The following is a 26,114-nucleotide window of genomic DNA, read 5'->3' on the forward strand; positions in this document are numbered from 1 at the left end:
GATGGAATCTGTATGTTTCTTTATGAGGTCAGCAACCTCTTCCACCTTATTTCCAAATAAGTTGTCACCCTGGCAAGGAGTGCCCACCAACCTCTCCTGAACCACCGGTTCTAGGTCAGACACACGCAGCCATGAGAGTCTGCACATCCACACATCCATAGCGAAGAGTCTGAACACTATATCGAAAGAGTCATACACACCCCTGGCCAGATATTTCCTACACTCCAGCTGCTTACTAGCCAACTGGCAAAGCTCTGCGGCCTGCTCCTATCGGACAGTATCCACAAGACTTAGTGTACTGTGGACCAAAGACTGCAAAGTAAGAGCTCATGTAGAGCTGGTAGGACTGGAAGAGGGCAACAAGCATTGAAGTCAGAAAAATCTTCCTCCCAAATGAGACTAGTGTCCTTGCCTCCCTACCTGAGGGCACAGAGGCATGAGTCCTGGATCTCCTAGCTCATCTGAAAGTGGATTTGACACCCAAAGAAAGTTGTGGCAGTTGTGCCCTCTCGAATCCTGGAGCCTTTTAAATATGGAACTACATATCCACCTTCTTAGGTGTAACCTGCACTGAGAAGGGAGATTCCCAGTTCTTCATCACTGCATCCTTAAGGATGACGTGCAATGGTACAGTGACCCCTTCCTTAGGAGACTCATAGTCCAGCACAGTCAATATCTCTGCATTGGGATCTTCTTCATTTTCGAACTTAAACTGGATGGCAAAAGCCAATCTCTCTGATAAAACCAGTGAAAGAGAGACCCTCAAGTGCAGAGGTGGCAAGGATCAGAAGGTATCCCATAAGACTCCTCCCTCCAAGAAGTAATGTAGGTCCTCATCTGAGCAGCCCCATTCAGACTCTTCACTGTATTCAGGTTATACTGAATGAGTCTGTACCTGCCTTCACTCTCCGGATCTGTGTCCATACCCAAAGAGTGTGAGGTACAGTCCTACTCTCTGACTCCGGGGAAGCTTTCTCCCCCTACATCAAGAGCAGTACTGTATGCATCAAGGTCAACGTCAACACAAGTCAAGGATCTCTGTAACAGCAGGAGCCTCAGTAAGAATATGGGCTGGATCCACAGTTGGTGCAAGTGCCCTTGATGAATGAGCAGTGTGCCACTGCAGCATCTGCACCAGCTCCTCCCCGGGAATGACTCAGAAACTCTCATCAAAGGCAGGCATCGGCGAAGATCTCGGCAAAGGCAGGGGAGCTGGAAGAGAGAAAGACTGAGAAGGTGTTGGTGTTGGACCAGTAGCGGGGACCTGACTGCTAAATGCTTGCGCTCTGGCACCTCTTCCAAGGAGAGGGAGTGCTCCTCCCAGTGCTGACGCTTTTGGGTACTGGCGATGCTGATGTCCTGATGCTCCCAGCACAGTGCGTCAAGAAGCACCAATGCTTATGCTTCTTGGGCTTCCCCGATGCACAGCATCTCAGTCCTTCAATGCCGAAGAGGACAACATCGAACCCGTAATGTGTCCTCGGTGTCAGATCCGATGCTGTATCAACAGGATGTGCGCTTTCCACCGTAGCCAGGAATTCCCGAGCCTCCTGCACTGCCAATGCTTAAGGGTCCGGAGGAGCTCTGCTTAGCGTCTTCCTTCGGACATGACGTCACGTGACTCTGATGCCCTTTTTACTTCACTTTTATATTTCAGTAATTGATAATCATTTTAGCTTTGTTTCATTTTATACGTATGCATTGATTTATTTTATATATCTGTATCACTGTGGTTTAAGTTGAATTATTATTGTTATATTTTAGTTTAACAGTTTTAAGCCCCTGACGCAGCCTGTTTCAAGTGCAAAACATGGCCATGTTGGACTTTGCATATTGACTCTCACATGCTTTTGTAGACATCTACTAAAGTATTATTTTAACTTCTTCACTAGTCTACTATTCTCTATAACCTCCATACTGGATCTTGTGGATCGACTACCTTCTTGCTTTTTAAGTTAAGGTTTGTGAACAATAAATGTAAAGACAGCTTAATTCACCCCAGAAGCAAGGTTACCCCATCTAATAAACATGAGAGTTTAATGAAGAATAAGTATAACCAAGCATCTAACAGGAAAGAGCAAAGGAAGGGTGGGGTGGGAATCTTAAGGAGATAAAGATTTCAGGCCCAACAAGTCTTCAAATATATTGAAGAAAGGATTAGTTTTGTAAAATGGGAAATTAATCACCAAGAGTCTTAATGCTTGGTAAATGTCTATGTTCCCAGTGTTAATCAGGGATCATTTTATGATTTGGCCAAAGATTACCTGTGCAAGGCTTTGCAGAGGGCAGTTTAATTGTGGGGGCTGATGTTTATTTATCTCCCAATCCTAGGGCAGACCATTCAAAAAGGATAGACAAAGGCCCAGAAGAGATGTAGGCAAAAGTTAATGCGGAATTTAACTGGCTAAACATCTAACACAAAATACACTCCAGACAGTGTGATTTTACTTTCTTCTCAAAACTCTATGAGGCCTACTTGTGAACTGATCTATTGTGTCTTGAAGTATGTGCTTGAGGGTGGCTCAAAGCTGAACTGATAACATAATATGAATAGACCAAGCTCTAGTATAGTTTGAGATGCAGATAGGGGTGAGAGATGCAGGGTGTCAATTCTGGAAGTTAAATAACTTATTGCTAAACAATGAGGGAGTGAGCCCAAGATAATTATGAACATTTGCAGTATAATTTTAGAATGCCTCAAGGCAGTACTTAGGGGCAAATTCATACCATTGGAGTGTAGGAAAAAAAGGAAGAGGAAAAAATTACAGCTGATGTTACAAGATTACAGAACAGTCATAAGAGGGGACAGTAAATAAAGATTTAAGGGATTTGGAAGTGGCACACATCTCTCAAAGAACTACAGTTGGAAAAACTTAACTATGACATGCTTAGAATTCAACAAGTATATTATTACCAAGGGAAGTAAGTTGATGGCTAGAAGTTACAAAAAAATTCAGGTTAAAAATAAAATCATTAGGATTAAAGACAAACATGGAAATGATTTTAGGAAGTTTGACCTGATACAGTAGTGATTTGTTGAATTTTACAAAAAGTTCTACACTCCTAAGAAAATTGTTTTAGATGAAGATATTCAAGCATATTTGAGGTCTATACAACTGTCACTCTCTAGTAAAGTGCCAGGATTAGAGAAGTATACAACCAGGTACTAAAAAGTATTTAGGAGCCATCAAGTAGAGCCCTTAACAAACCTTTATATTTCATTCCTCATAAATCCTATTATACCAAATTTCATGTGGATTGGGGAGTGACTATCATATCTAAAGAAAGTAAAGATCCAACAACATGTGACTCAACTGGCCAGTTTCATTACTAGGTGTTGATTTTAAAATTTTTACTAAAATCTTAGCAGATTGTTCCCCATTCTTCCAGAACTAGTTGAGACTGACTACTCTGGATTCATTGCTGGTTAGCAGACTTTAGTTAATATAAGAAAAGTGCTTTACCTGATGTGAAAAGCTAAAGAACTTAAGATCCCAATAGTATTATTGTCAACTGATGTATAAAAATATTTTGGTAGGGTCTGCTAGCCATATATGCTTCAGGTGCTGGAGGGCGTGGGGTGTAAGTTAACTTTTTGCATTGGACAGGGAGCCCCTAGTATGTTTTGAGTGAATGAGAGGTGGGGGACTTATATTAATATCTTTGAACTAAAGGCAGTGTTGCCCTTTATCTCCATTTCTGTTTATCTTGGCAATGGAACTGCTGGTCATACAAGTGAGAAGTAACTTCCAACCATTGCTCACTTGTTCAGTACCCATATTTTATCACTCCCACCTTAGTAATTCCCTTATCTCTTATTTGTCCTGTTTGTCTGTCCTAATTAGGTTATAAGCTCTGTTGAGCAGGGACTGTCTCCTCATGTTCAAGTGTACAGCGCTGTGTACGTCTAGTAGCGCTATAGAAATGAAAAGTAGTAGTAGTATATCATGGGCCTTAGGGTGGCGTGAGGGGTGGGGGTGGGGGGTAGTACCATCATATAATAAGCACATGAGCATCACCATACAAGGACAGATCGAAGGTCCATCAAGCCCAGTATCCTGTTTCCAATAGTGATCAATCCCAAAGGGAGTAAAACATATTTTATGCTGCTTATCCCTGGAATAAGCAGTGGATTTTCTTTTAGGATCTTGTCGAAACCTTTTTTTATATTCTGCTAACTGCTTTTACCACATTCTCTGGCAATGAATTCTAGAGTTTAATTACACATTGAGGGCCCTGTTTATTAAAGCGCGATAGCGATTTTAACACGCCTACAATTAGCTTGCGCATTAACTGTGTAGGCACCTATAGGGATATTGTAGGCGCATACATGGTTAACGGGCGTTAAAGACACTAACGCGCCTATAATGCGGCTTAGTAAACAGGGCACCGAGTGACGAAAATATTTTCTCCAACTTGTTTCAGATTTACTACTTAGTAGCTTCACTGCATGCCCCCTAGTCCTTGCAGTTTTAGAAACAGTAAACAAGTGATTCATGTCTACCCATTCCATTCAGTATTTCATAAACCTCTTATCATGTAGTAACATTGTAAATGTCAACATATAAAGAGTTGTACGGTCCATCCAGTCTGTCCAACAAGGTGTTCAGTTATAGCTGGCACTCTGCCCAGGTTCCACATTTTCATAATTAAACACTGGAATCATAAATAGATAAATCGGAAACTTGCCTTGCCAACCTCATATGGCCAGTTATATGATGCAATCTTGGAACATATCACTGTTTTCAACCCTAAGATTGTCTTCCCCTCCTCCACCACTGACTAGCATCACTTAACCCTCCATTGCCTCAGGTATGAACTTAGATTGTGAGCCCAACAGGGAAATACCCAGTGAACCTGAATGTAACTCACTTTGAGCTACTACCGAAAAGATGTGAGCAAAATCCAAATAATAAATTAATTTATTCACTAGAATCAACTTTAATTTTACTCTCCTCCTTAAACAGATACATAGCCCTTGTAATCACAACACACAGAAATAGAAAAATGAAGGCAAAGACCATATGGTCTATCCAGTCTGCCCATCTATCCATCTGCTTTCCCTTTCACTCCTTTAGAGATCCTATGTATCCTTGAATGCTTGTATCAATATGTACCTCTTTTATTAGACATAAGTATCAAAACCTGAAAAAAAGACCCAAACGTGCTTTCATCACTGTGCATGCAGCCATATTTACACACATAGCATTGTTATTATGCATGTCAATATAATTTATGCACACAAAAATGCTTTACACAAAGTAAATAAATTAAAAAATAAGAAAGGAAAAATTAAATTAAAAACAAATTTTTCCCCAGTACACTACTATATTACAAAAGGAAAACAAGTGAACTAAATTTTCATCAAAAAGTTCTCCCAAGTTTCACTTTCAATTACTCACAAATTGTATCTAGCTCTCCCTCTCTCATGCACATTATACTGAATAAAACAAATAAACGAAACATGAAATAAATAAACAAACATCATTCATACTTACTTTGGATCGGGTGGTCCTTCTGATAGTGGCTTCATAGAAAGTTTACAAAGTGACCTGAAGACTAAGAAGGCATCTTTTTGTAAAATGTGGGAGAACTTAGCACCAGGAGAAGGCCCTGAAGTATTTCCAGATTCCTGTAAAACAATTTAACTAGTTCAGAATCAAGACCATGAACACAGGAGGCTCATAATCCAAAAATGTTTACAGGTATACTAACATAGTAAATCTGGTTATCTTGCAGCCCCCCCCCCCCAATTGAGTTGTGTGATTCTAGCTCCGAGCAGGTTACCCCCCCCCCCCCCTTCTATGCCTTCTTTCTTAAGTGGAAAGCAAGTTATGTTTTGCTTTGAATGGGTTAGTCTGGTGGTCTCAGTTTGTGCTCAAAACTGGTTATGGCTGATGTCGGAGATTGGAAGCCATGCTAATGCAGAGTTCACTTTCCTTGATGGGGTAAGAGAAAGGATTGTGATATTCAAATACTGTTCTTCCAGTGACACCCAGCTATCAAAAGGCACCAGAAGTAGTTTAAGACAAAATTTCTGTACACTCAGCTGCAGTACCTGATCCACACAAAAAGATGCAAGAGACAATAAAAGAAATAATAAAGGCAAGAATAATGGACCTATGAACAGAGCAGGCTATGAACAGAGGAAAATGATAATATATAAGAAAAAGAGTAGCACCATAATAATTTCTAATGCTTATATTTACAAAATCCAAAACTTTCCAAAATATAGTCCTGAGAAAATATCAATAATAATAATAATAATATATAATGTCGGGAGTCTTCAGTGTACTGTGTCCACTCTAGATTGAATGAGTGATGAAAGCACAATATAAACTGGCATTACTACAACCAGAAAGGCCTAGCAACTTGGTCTACAATCTGGTTTTCATGCCCAATGTTACACTATCTTAGTGACACCCAGCGGGCATTAATTTTTATTTACAACACCTAATATAACATCGTTCCATAATAAGATCACAATGGTATACTGAAATGTAAAGGTGTTAGTAAACGCATTGTTAAAACCCCCACTCAAAATTACCCTTTAACTCCCCCCTTTATTAATTCCCCTGTCCAAGAGATTGTCCTTGCAACTAAGCCCGTAACAGTTTTCTGCTACCCCGTCCCATAAACCTGCAAAAAAATAAAACAAATCTCAAATAGCACCATGTTCCATAAAACAGGAGCCAAGCAGATCAGTGCCCTCTGTTTAGCATATTCCAAAAGAATTATAGGGAAAGACAGTTCAGCTAGAAGTAATTGCTACTATAACCTCAAGGGGAAGTCCTAGTTGATAACACAATAATATCTAGGTCAGATATTCAGGTACTTTGTTATTCAAAGCCTTATAAACCCAAGTCAAGATTTTAAACTAGCCCACTATTTTACTGATGACCTGTGCAATTCCTTCAAAATGAGAACTATATGATCCCTGGCCTTTCTCCATACCAAACCTTTCACTGTTAGTTGAATACCACCTTCTCAACTAAGAAAAGAAAAATTAGGTCTTACCTGATAATTAACTTTCCATTAGTCCTTCCCACTATTCCAGAACTTGTGGGGTAGTTGTGTCCATCAACCAGCAGGTGGAGATAGAGAACTGACACTGAGCTGAGACATATCTCATGACATGCAGTCCAGCTCCTCAGTATTTACATAGACAAACAGTAAGGAGAAACGCAGAATAAACACAACAACCTTAACTCGCTAACCTAACACTAACCAGACAAGCAAACATGTGTGGATCTCTCTCATCTCTGGACAACTGGTAGAGAACAAGAAATATGCAGGAAGTACAACGCAAGGGGAAAGTCGTTTGATGATCTGCTACTTCGCACCAACTAAACATCTCAGAAACCTCAGGCGGACCTCTGGAATAGTAGGAAGGACTAATGGAAAGAAAATTATCAGGCAAGACCTAATTTCTCCTTCCATTATGTAGCTTCCCACCATTCCAGAACCTTTTGGATGTTCAAAAGCAATCCTTAGAGAAGGTGGGATCCTGGCGCAGCCACCCAGAGGACCAAAGTACAAAAAACTGACTTCCAAGTACACCTCAACATCCACCCTGTAGTGCCTGGTAAAAGTATGCATCGTTGACCACATCACCACCTTGCAAATATCCGCTGCAGACAGTAAGGTAGTCTCCATCCAGGATGTCGCTTTACACCTCGTAGAATGAGCAAACAATGTCTGAGGAGTCTGCTTCCCCGCAAGCAAATAAACTGACATAATAGTTTCTTTTAGCCATCTAGCAATCATGGGCTTGGAAGCTATGAGGCCAAGCCTCTGTGTGCCAAAAAGCACAGACTTGTCTGATTTGGGAAACTCATTCGTGACTTCCAGATATCAAAGGAGGACACTATGCACATTGAAAAGCTTAAAGAAAGAATACTCAGCCTCTTCATCCTCTCTGCGAAAGGACGGAAGCTCCACAGATTGGTTGAGATGAAATGCCAATACCACTTTCAGAAATAAGGAAGGATCCCATGTGCAGGGAAACTTCTGCCTCCAAAAAGCAAAGAAAGGGATCCTGACAAGAGAAAGCCTAAAGCTCTGAAACCCTATGTGCCAACACAACAGCCATCAAGAACACTGTCTGTAGCATAAGAACTTTCAAGGAGGCCTTCCGGAGTGGCTCAAAAGAAGGCTTTTGAAGAGCCTGAAGGACTAAATTAAGGTTCCGCTCTGGACACAGCGTACGAAAGAGAGGTCACAAGTGGCCCGCTTTCCACACAAATCAAATGATATCTGGGCGAGCCACAAGAAATGTCTTCTGTAGTTGTCTCCTGAAACAGGCCAAAGCCGCAACCTGAACTTGTAGAGAACCCAAAGTCAATCCTTTCTGAAGACCTGCCTGGAGAAACGCTAGGATGTGCACGACCTGAGAAGAGAAGAAAAGAAAAGAAAGTCAGAACACCAACCCTCGAACATCCTCCACCCCTTTGCATGCGCTATGCATGTAGAGCATTTCCGAGTCTGAAGCAAGATAGCAATGATTGAATGAGAATAACATTTTTGCCTCAACTAAGCCCTTACAATAGCCAAGCTGTAAGACCAAAAGGGCACAGATCCTCCATGAGCACCAGACCTTCCTTCAGTAGGCCATGTACCTGCAGAGGATGGAGAGGACACTCGTCCAGCGGTCAAATCAGGTCCGCATTACCACAGCTGACATGGCCAATCTGGCACAAGAATTATTCAACCCCGATGCAGTATGATCCTTCTCGACACGTGGCCTACCATAGGCCACGGAGGGAATACATACAGTAGATGTGTCACTGGCCATGGCTGCAGTAAGTCATCCATCCCCATCAAGTCCACTTCTTTCCAGTGGCTGAAGAACTTGGGCAAGTTGCCATTCCTTTTCGTCGCCATCAAGTTCAGAAGTGGAGAACCCCATCAGTCCACTATCAGCTGAAAATCCTGGCTAGATAGTTCCTGTTCTCCCAGGTCCAAGGAGTGTCTGCTGAGAAAGTCCACCTTAATATTAAAGGACCCCGCGTTGTGAGCTGCCGACAAACAGAGATTATTCTGCACTCCACTCATGAGGGAGGCTACCTTTAACAGCATTGGAGACTGTGGGTTCCATCTTACTTGTTGATATAAGCCACCTCTATCACATTGTTGGAGAAAACTTTGACTGACGCCCTCGCAAAAAAGGGAGCAAAGTCACTAAGGCATTCTGCACTGCCCTGAGTCCAAGTGATTATTGACCACTGAGACTCCTGTTCCATCTGAGTGCCCTGTGCCAGATGTAATGAATTTCCTAACCCAACTTGCTGGTGTCCGTTGTCACCACTTCCCACTGTGTTATCGGAAAGGGAGCTCCAATTGTCAAATTCCTGGGTGACAACCACCATTGCATACTCTGGCCTGGCCACCAGTGTCCCAGGAAGATGAAGGTCATCCTTCTGCAACACCGGAGACCAGTGGCTCAGAAGAGTTTCCTGTAACAGCCGCATATAAGCCCTTGCCCATGGCACCACTTCCATCACTGACCCCAAAACCTGAACATAGTCCCAGACACTGGGCATGCCCTGACTGAGAAGACAAAATCTGTTGCACCAGCTTCAATGTCCAGAACTCTGTGAGAAAGATGTGATGTGTGATATGATGTGGTTCTTGTAACCCACTAACTCCCACTTGTTAGTAGTTCAAAGTGGGTAACAGAGCAAAATAAACAAAACGTACAATAATGACTGAAGATTAAGACAGAAGTCTTTTGAACAGATAAGTCTTTAAGTTCTTATGAAATGGGAAATAAGCAAAAGATCGAGGATCAAAAGGAAGAGAAAGCCAAAAAGGAGCCTAGTAACAAAAGGAATCTTCCTCTTCTGTGCTGTGTCGAATACAATGCCCAGAAACTCCATTGTCTATGATGAAGTTAGTCTGCTCTTCTTGAAATCGATCAACCAACCCAAAGACTACAGAAGACAAACAACTTTGTCTGTCACAGCCACTCATCAAGGTACAGGTGAACTCTGATTCTTTAGCAATGAAGTAAGGACGCCACCACCACCACCACAACCACAATAACCTTGGTAAACGTTCTTGGAGCCATGGTGAGACCAAAGGGCAGAGCCCTGAACCAGAAGTGATGGTCCAGCACAACAAACGTAGAAACCTCTGATGTGGCAACTATATGGGTATATGCAAGTACGCCTCCTTGAGATGAAGAGGAGAAATTCTCCTGCTTAAACCAAGGCTATGACTGCTCTTAATGTCTCCATGTGAAAGCGTGACACCTGGAGGCAGTGGTTTAGACCTATGAGATCTAAGACTGGATGAAAGGTATCTTCCCTCTTTGGGACAATGAAGTAAATGGAGTTATCTACCTTGTCCCTGTTCGGTCTGTGGAATTAGAACAATCGTCCAGACTGCCAGCAAGGAGTCTATGGTGGCCTGACCTCAACCTCCTTGGCTCCCTTTTGACAAGGAGATGGCAAGAAGAGCAGAGCGACCAGGTGGGAGAACTCCAACTTGTAACCTTCTGTAAGAATATCCATTACACACTGATCTGACATGATTTTGGCCTACTCCTCCTGAAACTCCTGAAGATGTGCTCCCATCAGAGTAAGAGAAAAGTGGACCAGCCTTGCTTCTCTGCGACATTCTGGAGGCACTGGGCGCTCTAGCTGACTAAGAGGAGGACTTCCTGACCGCATGATAGGAAGTCTGGCATGCCTGAAAGAGCTGGTACATCTGTTGTTTCAAGAGCTCCATGAAGATGGACGATGAGAGGTTTTTGGCTTATCCTCCAGCAACTGATGTGGCTTAGTTTCCCCCCAGTTCTTCCACCAAGTTACTAAGATCTTCTCCAAATAACCATTTGCTCCAAAAGGGTATCAATAGAAATCAAACAAAATAAAACATGGAAAAGAAAATAAGATGATACCTTTTTTATTGGACATAACTTAATACATTTCTTGATTAGCTTTCGAAGGTTGCCCTTCTTCGTCAGATCGGAAATAAGCAAATGTGGTAGCAGATAGTATATATAAGAGAAACATCAAAGCATTACTTTGACAGTCTGACAGAGTGGGAGGGTGGGGGTATGCATGGGGACATCAAAACATTTCATTGATATTCTAACAGGATGGGTGTTGGTAGGTGAGAGGAGGGTGATAAACAGAGAAATACAACTTTATGGTTTATAATGGGCTAGAAAATCCAGATCCTTATTAAGTCCTGTCTGTGGGTGTCAAAATATTCAATTATTCTTACTTCAAAGGTCTTACGTTCCTGAATTGTTTTAAAATTACCTTTCAGTATTCTTACTGTGAAATCACTGGTGCAGTGTTCTGGTCTTGTAAAGTGTTGGCCCACAGGGGTGGGGGCCTGACTGGCACCAGCTATTTTCATGTGATGTCTGTGCAGATTGAATCTTGTCTTAAGCATCTGGCCTGTTTCTCCAATATAGCATCCTTCGTTACATTTTTACACTGAATGATATATACCACATTGGAAGATGAGCATGTAAAAGATTCCTTTATGTTGAATATTTTTCCCCTGTGAATGACTGTGGGGTCCTGTGAAATGTTTTGGCATAGCTTGCAGCTGGATATGTTACAGGGAAACATGCCCTTTTCTTTTTCAGTCTGTGTTGGGAGTTTACTTCTGATTAGCTTGTGTTTTAAGTTTGGTGGCTGTCGGAAGGCCAGCACTGGTGGGGATGGGAATATCTCTTTCAGTAATTCATCTTCCTGGAGTAGGGGCTGTAGGTCTCTTATGATTTTCCTCCGTTTCTCCAGCTCTGGGTTGTATGTCACTACAAGGGGAATTCTGTCTGTGGCTTTTTTTCTTTGTACTGTAGCAGATTTTCCCTGGGTGTTTTGAGGGAGGAGGCAATATTCTTGGAGATTATTTTGGGGTTGTAGCCTTTCTGTTTGAAGGATGCAGTCAGGGTTTCAAGGTGTCTGTCTCTATTCCCTGGGTCCGAGCAGATACGGTGGTATCTTGTGGCTTGGCTGTAAATAATGGATCTTTTTCTATGTGAAGGGTGGAAGCTGGAGTTGTTTGATGTTTCTCTTATATATACTATGTGCTACCACATTTGCTTATTTCCGATCTGACAAAGAAGGGCAACCTTCGAAAGCTAATCAAGAAATGTATTAAGTTATGTCCATGTTTTATTTTGTTTGATTTCTATTGATAATCTTTAAGAGTGGACTAACACAGCTACCACACCTCTCTACTCCGAAAGGGTAGTAACTAGGCCTGACATTGACAATGCATCCGCTGTCCAATGCCGCAACCAGAGTTGCCAATGTGCCGTGACAGCCAGAGACATGCTGCAAGACCATAACTTGTAACATGAAATAGATAGCTGTCATGCCCCTCACCTGTTCTCTGTGGTCTCCAACAGCATTCCGTGCCAAGAAGGGTCTGTTTACGTCCTGGAAACCCAGCATTTCCTTTATAGCTCTCTGTAAGAGGGCACTGGCTGAAGTCATCACTTCCTGTTTGGTGGTATTTAAGAAGTTCCTGCCTCCCAGTCAGTGCATTTGCAACAGGTCTCCTAGAGTTGTCTAGTGTGTATTGCTGCCTTCTTTCAGTTTGTCTCCTGTTTCTGTGTTTTGTTCTGGCCCTGCTGCATGTTCTAGCCTTGTTTCTGCCCTTCTTCCTGCCTTGCTCCAACCCTGACTCCAAGCTCCAGCCCTACCTAGGTGTTTCGCCCACCGGCAGTCGGGGCTTAGCCAACCCTTGGGTTAGCTAGGTAGTCAACTCGGCTACGGCCCAAGGGCTCACCCAGAGTCGTGACAGATTGCAAAGGCCATGAGCTTGGGTCAGTCACCCGCCTTGCAGCTGCTCCAGCAGCTTGCCCTCCAGCTCCAGTATCTTTCTGATTCTGTTCAGGACCTGACCAGCTAGACACATGGACCAGCTCCAGTGTAACACAGGAGGTCCAGCAGCAATGGACACAACTTCAGCAGATTAAGGAAACCCTTCAGGGGTCTCTGCTCAGCTTGCGGCGATGCAAACCGTAAGCCCTCCGGGTCTGAACCCGCCTCCAGGATCTGCTCCCACAGTGCCACTTCCGGCTTATCTGATGTCTCATGTCTCAGCCTCAACTCTCAGCACCACTGCGCTTTGATGGGAACCCCAAGGCATTACGAGGATTTATTAACCAGTGTTTGATGAACTTTGAACTACAGCCCTCTAGTTTTCCTTCACATCAAGCCAAAATTAACTTTATTGTCTCTCTCCTTTCCGGGCAAGCACTGGCTTGGGTCTCTTCTCTGTAGGAGTAGAATGACTTGCTGATATGCAACTTGGCTGTCTTCCTCACACGCTTCCAGTAGGTATTTGATAAGCCAGGGCATCTCTCCTCGGTAGCTTCTGGGCTCCTGTGCCTACAATAAAGGGCCCTAACTGTGGACCAGTATACCATTCAATTCTGGACCCTGAACGGCAATGGAATCAGGTGTACAAGGTGGCCATCTTTTGGCAGGGCCCGACAGGCCACCAGTTTGGATGACCTGGTTTCCCTATGAATCAAGGTGGACATCCGCTTTCAACAGAGGGCTTAGGAACATGGAGGGTTAAGGAACATGGAGGTAAATGCCGCTCTACGTGGTCGATGCCCCAGTTTAAAGATCTCATAGATTCAGAGGTGCCAGCTTCTCCTGCCTCCTGGAGGAAGAAGTCCACATGCAAACAGCACATTCTCAACTTTTGGAGGAAGAGAAAAGGCGTCAGAGAGCGCAAAACCTCTGACTGTACTGTGTGGACCTAGGACATTATCCACCTTATAATTGAAAGAGAAAAACGCCTAGATTTCGACCCAAATCGGGAGATAGACGTTTATCTCACAAAAACGAATAAATTGGTATAATGGAAAGCTGATTTTGGACGTTTTCAACTGCACTCCATCGCGGAAGCGTGCAAAGTTGACGGGGGCGTGTCGGAGGCGTGGCGAAGGTGGAACTGGGGCGTGGTTATCGGCCGAGGAGAGATGGGCGCCTTTCGCCGATAATGGAAAAAAAGTATGCGTTTGTAGCTAGAATTTAGGGCACTTTTCCTGGATCCTGTTTTTTCACGAATAAGGCCACAAAAAGTGCCCTAAATGACCAGATTACCCCCAGAGGGAATCGGAGATGACCTCCCCTGACTCCCCCAGTGGTCACTAACCCCCTCCCACCACAAAAAATGATGTTTCACAACTTTTTATTTTCACCCTCAAATGTCATACCCACCTCCCTGGCAGCAGTATGCAGGTCCCTGGAGCAGTTGTTAGGGGGTGCAGTGGACTTCAGGCAGGTGGACCCAGGCCCATCCCCCCCTACCTGTTACAATTGTGCTGCTTAATGCTTAGTCGTCCAACCCCCCCCCCCCAAACCCACTGTACCCACATGTAGGTGCCCCCCTTCACCCCTTAGGGCTATAGTAATGGTGTAGACTTGTGGGCAGTGGGTTTTGAGGGGGATTTGGGGGGCTCAACACACAAGGGAAGGGTGCTATGCACCTGGGAGCTCTTTTACCTTTTTTTTTTTTTTTGTAAAAGTGCCCCCTAGGGTGCCCGGTTGGTGTCCTGGCATGTGAGGGGGACCAGTGCACTACGAATCCTGGCCCCTCCCACGAACAAATGCCTTGGATTTATTCGTTTTTGAGCTGGGCGCTTTCATTTTCCATTATCACTGAAAAACAAAAACGCCCAGCTCACAAATTGTCGAATAAAACATGGACGTCTATTTTTTTTCGAAAATATGGTTCGGTCCGCCCCTTCACGGACCCTTTCTCAGAGATAAACGTCCATGGAGATAGACGTTTTCGTTCAATTATGCCCCTCCATGTTAAGCAATGTCCCAGGAAAACGGGAATACTTCCAGACCTAGGAGTTGTGGGGGAGATGTCCCTAGGTTCTTGCCGAGTTATTCTGACCTCACTCGGTACTCTTCCTGTCACCCTTCTAGGGGACAATAAACAGATTGTAGTCCAAGCTCTCCTTGATTCCAGCACAGCCGGGAACTTTGTGGACATAAGGCTGATACACCAGAGTGACATTTCTGTGAATCCCTTCAGAGAACCCTTTGCATTTCATCGATCTATGGATCCCATTGCCAGAGCATCTGCAGGCTATTACTCAACCTATTTCTCTTCAGATGGGTTCTCAGCATCAAGAGAACCCCAGATGTGTACAGCAGGTCATTTTGGGGCTTCCTTGGTTGCAGAAACATGACCCTCATATTGATTGGAACTCTGGTGACATTCTAACCTAGGGTCTAACCTGTTCTCAAGTCTTGCTTAACATCTTTTGAACCTCAGCTAACCCTGCCCACATTGGATTCACCCCAGGGAAAGTCTTCCATCTTGGAATCCCAACCCAACTTGGACCCTGCAAAGATTCTCGCTGTCTCCCAGATCATTGTAATCCTGGAGAGAACTCCACGCCCTAAGCAGTCAGGGAAGCGGACCTTGCACGGGGACACGCAACTTCAAGTCTACAAGATACTCAGGATATTCTAGATGTCAGAAGGATAAGGAAGATAATACGTGGAAACCTACTATCAGTGTTCAAGCCCCTGCACTTATAAGACTGTCAACATCTTTATTCCCTCAAACTCTAACCCATGGGTCTTGGGAAGAGGCTTCAGGAAGGGGGTACTGTCACGCCACTCACCTGTTCTCTGTGATCTCCAGCAGCATTCTGTGCCAAGAAGAACCTGTTTACTTCCTGACAACCCAGCACTTCCTTTACAGCTCTACAAGAGGGCACGGGCTGAAGTCATCACTTCTTATTTGGGTCTATTTAAGGAAGTTCCTGTCTCCCAGTTGGTGCCTTTGCAATAGGCCTCTTAGAGCTATCTAGTGTATGTTGCAGTCTTGTTCCAGTTTGTCTTCTGTTCCTGTCTGCGTCTTGTTCCAGCCTTGTTCCTGACCTGCTTCCTGCATTGCTCCAGCCCTGTCTTCCAGCTCTAGCCTTGCCCAGGTGTCTCGCCTGCCACCAGTCAGGGCCTAGCTAGCCCTTGGGTTGGCTATGTAGCATCAACTCAGCTGCGGATCAAGGGCTCACCCCAAGTTGTGACAATAGCACCTGCCAAGTAGGCGGACCCTGCTTTCAGCTGGGCATTATGGTGCCCATCTTGTGCTGCTGACTACTGATGCCACTTCAGGCATTTTCTTGCCACTAATGAGCTGCACATTGTTGCTTGAAGGCCCAAAGAGGCCACTTCAAAGGCTTGTTTCAGCGAGCCTTCTAGCTTCCTATCCTGTAGTTCTTTTAGGGCAATGCCACCTTCCATTGGCAAGGTGGTCTTCTTAGACACCACCGTAACCAGGAAGTCCATCCTGGTAAGCTGAAATTTATCTTTCTCCTCCAGAACTAATTGGCAGAGGTTAACCATGGCTCTTCCCACTCTCAGCCCCGCATCTGGTGAGAACCATTCTGCTCTGCTATCAGGTCCTGAATGTCTGGATGCAATGGGAAGGCCTTAGAAGGAATTCAATCCCCCCCCCCCCCCCCCCCCCCCCCCCCCCCCACACGATCAAAGATGGAACTCCTGACGCCGAATCAGAAGGCTCCTCAATGGAAAGCACCACCAGTGCCTCAGAGCTCCTCTTTATGAAACCACCTCAGTACTTTCGTATCATCCCCCTCCTCAGAAGGGAGTTCTCCATCTAACGGCTACCTCAATGATGGTCCCTCTGAATAGACCAAGGCCACATCAGATGAGGGAGAAGCATAGACAGCCTCACCTTCCCACTCCTAGAGATCTAAACAAGATGTCTTAGGAGCCGGCTGGGCAGCGAGGCAAGAAACTGAAGCACCATGAAGCTACTCTGACTGTCCCTGCTTCAGTAAATAGGTCTGGTATATGAGAAATATAAACTCTGGGGGAAACAAAGATCTCAATGCAGCTGAATGCTCTGTTGGGCCCTGAAGCTCTAAAATGGCAGCTGTACTCCACATGTGATCAGAAGCTGCTCCTCATTGCCAGTTGGCCCCAACAAAATGGCACCCCTTCCTGCACTCTAGTGCATCAAACTGTGCACCAGCCCTGCTGGACAGCCCAAAGACCCGGCATATTAGGATGCTGAATCTGAAGATGTGCTACCACCAACCGTTTCCTCCGTATCCCATGGGATTCACGGCTTGCATGTACTGCAACACCTCGACATTGACCAAAGGGTCCCACAGTGGGCTCCACAGGAAACAAGGGAGAGGTAAAGGGAAGGAAGAAGTAAATTCACGGGGCACCAGAGACAGGGATCTAAAGACCTCCAGATATGACTCTGCATATTCAAGCCTCCCGCAAAGCTCAACTGGGGAACAGCTGACCAACTGAACCAACAGCAAAATACTCAGAACCAGAGGTTGAAAAGTATGTCTACCCGCTTGCTGGAGATAGAAATGCTGAGGAGCCTGACTGGATGCCAAGTGACATAGGTCTCAGCTCAGTTTCAATTCTCTATCTCCACCTGCTGGTTGATGGACACAACTATCCCCACAGGTTTTGGAATAGTGGGAAGCTAATTTTCAACAACAAAAAAGGGTAAGAAACTATATAAGAGAGAGGAATGGCCTAGTGGTTAGGGTGGTGGACTTTGGTCCCGGGGAACTGAGTTCGATTCCCGGCACAGGCAGCTCCTTGTGACTCTGGGCAAGTCACTTAACCCTCCATTGCCTGCCATAAGTGGGAAAGCGCGGAGTACAAATGTAACTAAAATAAAAAAATATAAAAAAAGGAATTGCCACATACAATGCTAATTCAAACAGTTATGAAATAAATATAAAATCACCTGCTGAAATAATACATGAGCATTATTAAGAAAAACGAAAAACATTAAAATGGAAACAGTTTATAAAGCTACCTCTTTGGTGCCAAAGCTTCTCTAAACTAAAAGTTAATGCAGGAGTACCATAAAACACCAAACCTAGCCTTTAAATGCTACAGATACAGGAATGTGAAAATGTTTTCCCCTCCCCTATTATTGCATATATGTCATACTGCTTGGTTTCTGATCATTAAACAAAATGTAATATTAGACAAAGGGAACCTAAGCAAATAACTGTTTTTACATTTAAGTAACAAAGTTATCCAACATTGATATCACCCATATGAAAATATAACTGCCCCCTTAGTTGTTAAATCAACCAACTGACCCAATTCAACTGATAACTAGATTCAGCTGTATGAACACAGCCAAGCCTGATTACAGCCCTTTTGAATCTAAATCTCACTATATATTGAATCTTACCATGAGAGTGAAGTTGTCACCATAGAATTTCTACAAAACACTATCAGGCTCATTTTCAAAACAGAAAAACGTTCAAAAAGTGACATAAGTCTGTATTTGGACGTTTATCTCACAAAGACGTCCAAATCAGTATGTTTGAAACCTATTTTTAGACATCTTTCTCTGAAGTCCGTCAGAAGGATGTCTAAATCTCAAGGGGGCATGCCAGGGGTGTGTTCAAGGCGGGACATGGGCGTTCCTAAGACTTAGACGTCTTTCAGCCATAACACAGCACAACAAAAAAAAAATTTCCGTGTGCTACTGGGCAAAAACCATTTGTCCTATACTAAATTCAGTGTGCGTATTCCAAATCTGAAGTCAGAATTGTTGTAACACGTCAGGAAATGTTGTTATGCATAAGTTTGCCCAAATGAATTAAGCACTTGGAAAGCATTGAATAATTTTTTACAGAACGAGTTTTACTCCAACAATTACCTGATCAACGTCAAAGTTTTCGTAGTAAACAGTATATGAAAATGTAATGGAATAACAAAATTTCAAAAAAGTCTCATATTCCAGTTTAAAAGTCTTACTTCAGCAAGGCCCAGTACTTCAGTACCCAGGGCTTCAGGCATCTACTTTTGCGTTTGTGACCGGTCATATTTTCCCGTTGCAAAACCCAGCAGTAGTCCCCCATCATGTTGGGATTTCAGCGGCCTTGATATCTGTTCTCCATTGTAGAAATGTCTTTATGGAACCTCTCTCCATGTTCGTCACTTATGTGTCCCAAATTAGGTGGGAAAAAGTCAAGATGGAAATGTAAGAAATGCATTTTCAATGACATTCGGCAGCCAAGTTGTTCATATGCTTTAAGCATGTTGTCTACTAGTTCGGCATAGTTTTCAGCTCGTCTGTTCCCAAGGAAGTTCTACACTACTAGCACAAATGCATCCCAAGCATTAATATTATAAGTGAATAGGCTTTGCATGTATAACTTAAAATCTAGGCGTGCAGGCAAATTCGGAGTTCATATTTGGAATCGGCGGATTCAATTTAGTATAAATCACGTTTTTCTCTCAGTAGCAAAATCATTGTTGCGTTGTGAGAACAAAACAAAAACATCCAAGACTAAAACTTAGACATTTTGAGCTAGACCTGTTTTCATAACGAATAGCTGCAGTGGGAATTGAACCCACTTCCCCAGGATCAAGTTCTGCTGCACTAACCACTAGGCTACTCCTCTACTCTACACAAGAGGTGCCCTAAATGACCAGATGACCACTGGAGGGAATCAGGGATCACCTCCCGTTACTCCGCCAAATCACAAAACATTTTTCCAAACAGCATTTTCAAAAGGAAGAGATATACTTTTTTTTTTGTAGAAAATGACCTTTCCTGTTCTGATTTTGGACATTTTACAAAAAATGTCCAAATTCAGACTTAAATGTCATATCCAAAAATGCCCCTTGTGCATTTGACTTGCCCAAAGTCACAAGGAGCAGCAGTGGAGCATGTCGCAAGGATCAAAGCCCGCTGCACTAACCATTAAGCCACTCCTCCTCTGTTTTGGACGTTTTGCATTTGGACGTCTTTTGTTCGAAAATGGACAAAAAAAGGACATCCAAATCACAAAACGTCCAAATCACAACACATCCATACCATTTTCAAACATAAAAGATAGAAGTCTTATCTTTTTCAAAAATGACCTTCTTTCCTGTTCAGAATTTGGACATTTTTGTAAAATGTCCAAATTCTAATTTAGACATTCTATCAAAAATGCCCCTTTATGCCACCAAAGGAAATTTCAAGAGAGATGAGAAAAAAAAAAAAGCTTTTGGAATATATAAGTTTAGAATGGGTTACAAAGCCATTTCTAAAGCTGTGCGACTCCACCGTGAGAGCCAATACCTCAAATGGAGAAGACTCAGAAGTGAATCTTCCCAGGCATGGCCCACTTGCCAAAATTATTCCAAGGGCACAGCAACTATTCACTGGGGAAGTTACAAAACATTCCAGAAGAACACTTGAAAAAACTGCAGGCCTCTCTAGTGTCATGATGGTGACTGTTTCCTTGTCTGTGCTCACCTCGCCCTCTGGTGGCCGGGACTGGTGGCTGCTGTGGACTGTCACCCGTTCCAGACTTTGGCCCGGTCCGGATCTTCCAGGCTGCAAGACTTGCTTCTCTTGTTTGTGCCTGAACAGCACCCAAGGCTGCCATGTGATTCCTGCAGCTGAGCTTCAGCAGCTGAAGGGCTTCATTAATCACCTGGAAACTTCTGTGTTTGCCTTTGCATCGTCTAAGGTCCCTGGTTTGTTGGTGCTTTGTTGCACTTCTGCCTAGTCTGGTTTCTTGTCCGGTTCTAGTTAGTCTGTTTGTAGTTTAGCTTAGGTTTATTGCTTATTTCCTAGTCTTGTTTCTGGTCTGTATTCCTGGTCTAGTTTCTGTTCGTCTGTATCTCTTTCTTAGTGGCTGCGTGGCAGCTTTCAGTCCTGACTCTTTTCTGTCAGTGTTTGTACCCTGTTTCAGTGGCTACTTGTCAGCTTTCAGTTCCTGTCCTTTAGCTTGTCCATTTCCTGCTTTGTGTAGTAGTGTCTGTCTGTGAGTCCTAGCCCAGTTTCCTGCCTTGCTGCCCATGTTTATTCCTTTCCCCTCTGACCCTCAGTCTCTGTTCAGCCTAGTTGGTATTCAGTTCCTGCCCTGTCCGGTAAGTCCTGCCGGCCGCCTGCACCCAGGGGCTCAACTCCTCGGGAAGGGTGGTCAAGTGCAGATGAAGTCTAGCTGTTTCTGTCAGAGTTCTACATTGTCTCTGGTGTGGGGTGGTTTTGCCTGCCACTGCCGCTCCTCAGCAGTTGCCCAAGGGCTCACGAACCTAGTTTCTGCCTTGAAAACCTGACATCTAGCCTCAGTTAAGGTCAGAATTCATGATTCCACAATAACAAAGACTGGGTAATAATGGGATTCACAAAAGAGTAGCAAGGTGGCAACTGCTGCTATCCAAGAGTTACATCATCAATTCTCATCTCAAATCTGCAAACACACACTTTGGGGATCTCCAAGCCTTTTGGGATACTGTTCTAAGGACAATAGAGTCAAAAGTGGAACTCTGCGGATAACACAGGACCCTTTATGTCTGGCATAAAGCAAATACAACATTCCACAGTAAGATCATAACACCAGTCAAACATGGTGATTGTAGTGTGCTTGTGTGGAGAGGCTTTGTTGCCTCGACCTAGAAAACTTGCCATTATTGAAGGAACCATGAATTCTGCACTGTACCAGAAAATTCTTAAGGAAAATGTCGAGTCATCTCTCTGTCAGTTGAAACTGAAACAATTGGGTTATGCAGCAAGACAATGATCCAAAACACAAAAGCAAGTCTACATCTGTAAGGCTGAAGAGAAACAAAATTAAAGTTTTGCACTGGCCTTCTCAGAGTCCTGACCTGAACCCAACAGAGATGCTGTGGGGAGGGCCTAAAACAGGCAGTTCATGCACCAACACGTAAGAATGTATCTAAATTAAAACAATTCTGCAACAAAGCATGGGTAAAACTCCTCAACAGTGATTTTAAAGATTGATATCAAGTTTTAGGAAGTGTTTGGTTGCAATTATTGCTGCAAAAGTTAGTGCAACCAGTTATTAAGATTAGGGGACAGTTACTTTTTAACATGGGTGATACAAATGTTGGTTAATTTTGTTCCTTAAACAAATGAAGAAATAATTTCAAAACTGTGTTGTCTTTCCTCAGCTTCCCTTTTTTTAATATTACATTTTGTTTAAAGATCAGAAACTACTCAGTGTGCTATATACACAATAACGGGGGAAATCGGGAGAAAGCAATAACTTTTTCACATTACTATAAATCTAGCAAGTCAATGCTCCACACATAATTTATTCAACAAAGAAGCACATTAACAGATAAAGACTAGCCATGGTCTATGTAGTTTACCCAGGAAGACAGCTAGAATTGTAGCTGCTGGTATGTTCAGAATGAGCAGGTTACACCTTCTATGCCTTTGTTTATGATAGCTTAGGCTCTGAAAGTTAACACTACTTGTATCCTGTGCATGACCATTTCCAGTATACACATATGCCTCACTGCCATACCCCAATATTCATCTATTTTTTAAATATATTATATGCTACACATGTAACCATGAAGTATAACTTTATGCTGGATCCAGCCCACTGACAAAAGAATGTACACATGATAGAATATGGATGCATGACACTACACATAAATGGCCATAGAGCCAGATCTTTGGCAAGTTTTTAGGTGAAAAATTAAACCTGATTGATGTCAGAAAGCGGGACACAGACATCACAAAAAATATTCTTGTGCTCTGTGGTTCTGATATGGCAAGACAAGTATATTCTGTTACACTTCTCAAAGCTGCAAAGCATTCCCTATTTTCTTAATATGAACAATGCACACAGAGCTTTATTTTATAGGGTTCTATGGAATTACTGAAAACAAGTGCATCTGAATGAATAAGAAAAGATTGTGAATATTTAAACAATTCTGAATTTGCAGTATTTTCATTCCATAGCACTTACTTCCAACTGTAAATTACCTGAGTGTCACTGGAAGAGACAGATAGTCTGTCATCCGGTAAGGATGGAGTATATGCCATAGATATTGGAGTGCCCGGGATTCCATTTACATGAATGTTTTCACCATCACTACTATCTTCTGGCATTCCTATGGTTACAGCTGTCAATTCTCCCATGTCTAAGAACAAGATTTAAAAATGAAGCTCAAGAGTTATTGTAGGAATAGGGTCATGCAATTTTAATTACTTACAACATCCAGATCAATTCTTCACATTTTGTGGCTTTTATTATCTGTCTCTTACACTCTTGAACATAAATACCTGTTTGAATAGCCAGATCTTCCTCTTTAAAATCTATTACCCAGATATTAACTGTTGAAAATTTCTACAGGAATGCAATTTTAATGCAAAGAATCTATGTTCTTATTTATGGATTCATTAGCCATATAAGCTTATGGAATTGTTGTAGGCATTTGGCAAGATGTCTGAATTTTAAATCCTATTAGGAAAAAGCTGAGGAATTCCTTCTAGGTCCATATCCCAGAATGCCTTCAAGAGTTTGAAGGGGCAAGAGAGGGCTTTGTATATTTGGGTTTCATATTTTTTCCCAGTAATTCAGAGAATTAAGAATGACCTTATGAAGTGGAGTGAGTTGTACATGTAATAGGCAGAATTTACCTTTTAAAAATGTGCATTCCTCTCCCAACCTGCTGCAACAAGTTCCTCAGTTTGCATTGAACGCCTCCCACAAGAACAGAGACAGTGGGAGCGTGATGTGCAGGGTATGAGTCTTATGCAATTGCCAGCATCAGACGGAAGTGTCGCAGGTCATTTTTTGGGGGTGGCTAGAGGTAAGACACCCCAAAATGGGGAAGCTCTGGTAGAGGCCTCTGCTGTTTCCAAGAATGGAACTGAGGTATGCTTTACTGCTCTGGGTGATACCCCTCAGGTATTGCCAAAAATTCTTTTAACAAAACTTGCAGAAATGACTCTCAAATTGATATGGATGTCTATTTCTGACCTAGTCAAAACAATTCTACCTTTTATTAATTTTATGGCTCCTCAAATTAGTTTCTTGGAGACCAACCTGGTAGATTTATCTATCCTACAAGCAATGTCACAGTTGCAAACAGTTCAATCGACATGAATTAAAGACATTTCAGTGGTTAAGGGAAAAAAAAAAAGAACTTCCCTTATTTAAAAAGTTCTCCTAAGGAAATGCTGAACACAATACTGTGTATTAGTATTACACCTTTCACAGGAAATAAAACCACCAATTCTTCAAGCATATTTTCTGCTTGGTAATAAGCATCAGAATTAGTGATTGGAAACATTATTTTGGATTCTTTGGAACCAAGAAAAGAAATGAAAACTACTGGTAGTTCTATTGGGACTTTGATGGTGACTTTCATGAAAAGCACTGCTACAGATTTCTTACATATTACTTTCGATCACAAGAGAAGTAATTTACAGGTATTTACAGGTTAAAAAAAATATTAGCATTCCCTGATGTATCACGTGAAACATAGAAAAGACAAAGGCAGTTCTTATTATTAAGGCATGGAGTAATTAATTTGGAAGCTTTTTTTTTATCTAAAGTTTCCCTGCAAGTGTATAGTGCTCTATTGGTTGCATAAGTATATATTTTGGGATCCATCTCATTTGACCTCATTCTTGGCTGTAAGAGACATGTTGACTGGGAGTACCTAAGAAAGGGCTATAGATGGTGTTTAAATTGATTTATGCTCTCTTTAATTCCTTCACAACCTACATATTTCTTTATATAATGTAGCTTTGTCTCTTTTCCTTTTATTATGCCACTAATAGTAATGAATTTCTCATGTAGTGGACTGTATCTAGGTATTTAGAGGTAATGGTAATTTGATTTACGTTACTTCATTAAACTGGACTGGAAATAGCTTTTTTTCTTTTCACTCAATTTTTCTACACAAGTGTGTTAATTAAAAAAGCCTCCAGAGATCTACATCAATTGGAACAAAGGACATCAGGATCAGAAACTGCAAATTGAAACCATCACTACAACTTGTGAGTTAAAGTTCATATCTATCTAAATTTCCGATATCCTTCTGAAGCTTCCTCAGCATTAAAACTTCCAAACAATTTCAGAGAAGTGAAATACAGCCATTTGATGTATGTCTCTAGTGATCAGAAGTGAGTGTTAAATACTAGATACTGGACCTTAAAAAAACAAATTACCTTGTTTCAAGTTTTAAAAGTACAAAACATAGGTAGAATTAGCTGACTGACTTCATATCTCATTCTAAATAAAATGTCTTTATTCAATCAACAACAGAGCTCCTCTTCTTAGGAAGAAGATAATTCAAAGGGACGCAGACCCTTAAGCAAGCACTGTGCATAATTAATACACGATTGATAAGTGCTGCCAAAGACCAACCGTCTTTCGCTATACTCTGAAACTCTACAAGTCTGCATGCAGTGAACTCTTAACCAAGAAAAGCAATATTTCTGACAAATAAAACTGTTTAAGTGAATTTAGAAAAAGAACTAAACAAAGATTTCTTACTCAGGGATCAACTAGAATCTTCAGATCTGGGCTTTCTGTTTATCTCAGAAACATGAATCACAGAAACTGATAGTCTGATATTGCCTCACATATATCCACCCGGTTATGATGGTCTTCACTCTCCAAGACAGGGTAAAAAAAAAAGGGGGGCGGACTTGCTCTTATATTTAAGAGTTTTTTCCACATGTCTTTAGTTAGTTCTGGGGTTTTCCCTGAACTGCATTATATGCTGTGCAAATTATGTGATGATTCAAAAGAGGCAAATCAAATCGCCCTACTCCTCATTTACTGTCCTCCAGGAGATTGGCCCAAGGCAGAACCTCGATTTGTAGAGATTACTTTACTCTGACATGTCCCAATTTTCTAGGATTATCTTCCCAGTTACATAAACCTACACATGGAAAATGATGCGGACACCAATGTTCACAATTTCGAATCATTCCAGAAGAACTGCGAACTAACTACATTCACTGAGGGTGCAACTCATGAAAAAGGCCATACGTCAGACTTCATGACTTCTTACCCTGATAGTTTGATCAGCTCATTCAAATGGAAGCCAGTACCATGGTCTGACCACTTCCAACTGGATTTCACCATTGATACCTGTATGTCAAGCTTAACCAGGCACAAGTTCTCCAAACTCATTTCCACCAGAGGTAAAATCAACACGGTCACTTTCTGGTCTGAGCTAACAGATTCCCTCACTACCTCATCTCCTACACATGGTTCAATCAAATCCCACTGGGATACCAAGGTGAAAGCCATACTAGACAAAATTGCTCCATTTATCACTAAAAAGGTCAAGATGTCCTAGTATTATCCATTATCC

At 42.5% G+C, this 26,114-nt stretch overlaps 1 protein-coding gene across 2 annotated transcripts in view; it reads right to left on the minus strand.

Moving 5' to 3' along the window:
* Window positions 1–26,114, minus strand: part of ARFGEF1 (ADP ribosylation factor guanine nucleotide exchange factor 1) — a 456,734-nt gene that overhangs the window by 355,947 nt on the left and 74,673 nt on the right. For both annotated transcript variants that reach the window (XM_030215298.1, XM_030215307.1), the window contains exons 8-9: window positions 22,762–22,919; window positions 5,499–5,632 (exon numbers count right to left, since the gene is read on the minus strand). In XM_030215298.1, the coding sequence (XP_030071158.1) occupies window positions 5,499–5,632; window positions 22,762–22,919 (292 nt within the window). The remainder of the gene's footprint in view (window positions 1–5,498; window positions 5,633–22,761; window positions 22,920–26,114) is intronic.

This window comes from Microcaecilia unicolor, chromosome 1 (genome assembly GCF_901765095.1).
Source record: "Microcaecilia unicolor chromosome 1, aMicUni1.1, whole genome shotgun sequence".
Classification (NCBI taxonomy): Eukaryota; Metazoa; Chordata; class Amphibia; order Gymnophiona; family Siphonopidae; genus Microcaecilia; species Microcaecilia unicolor.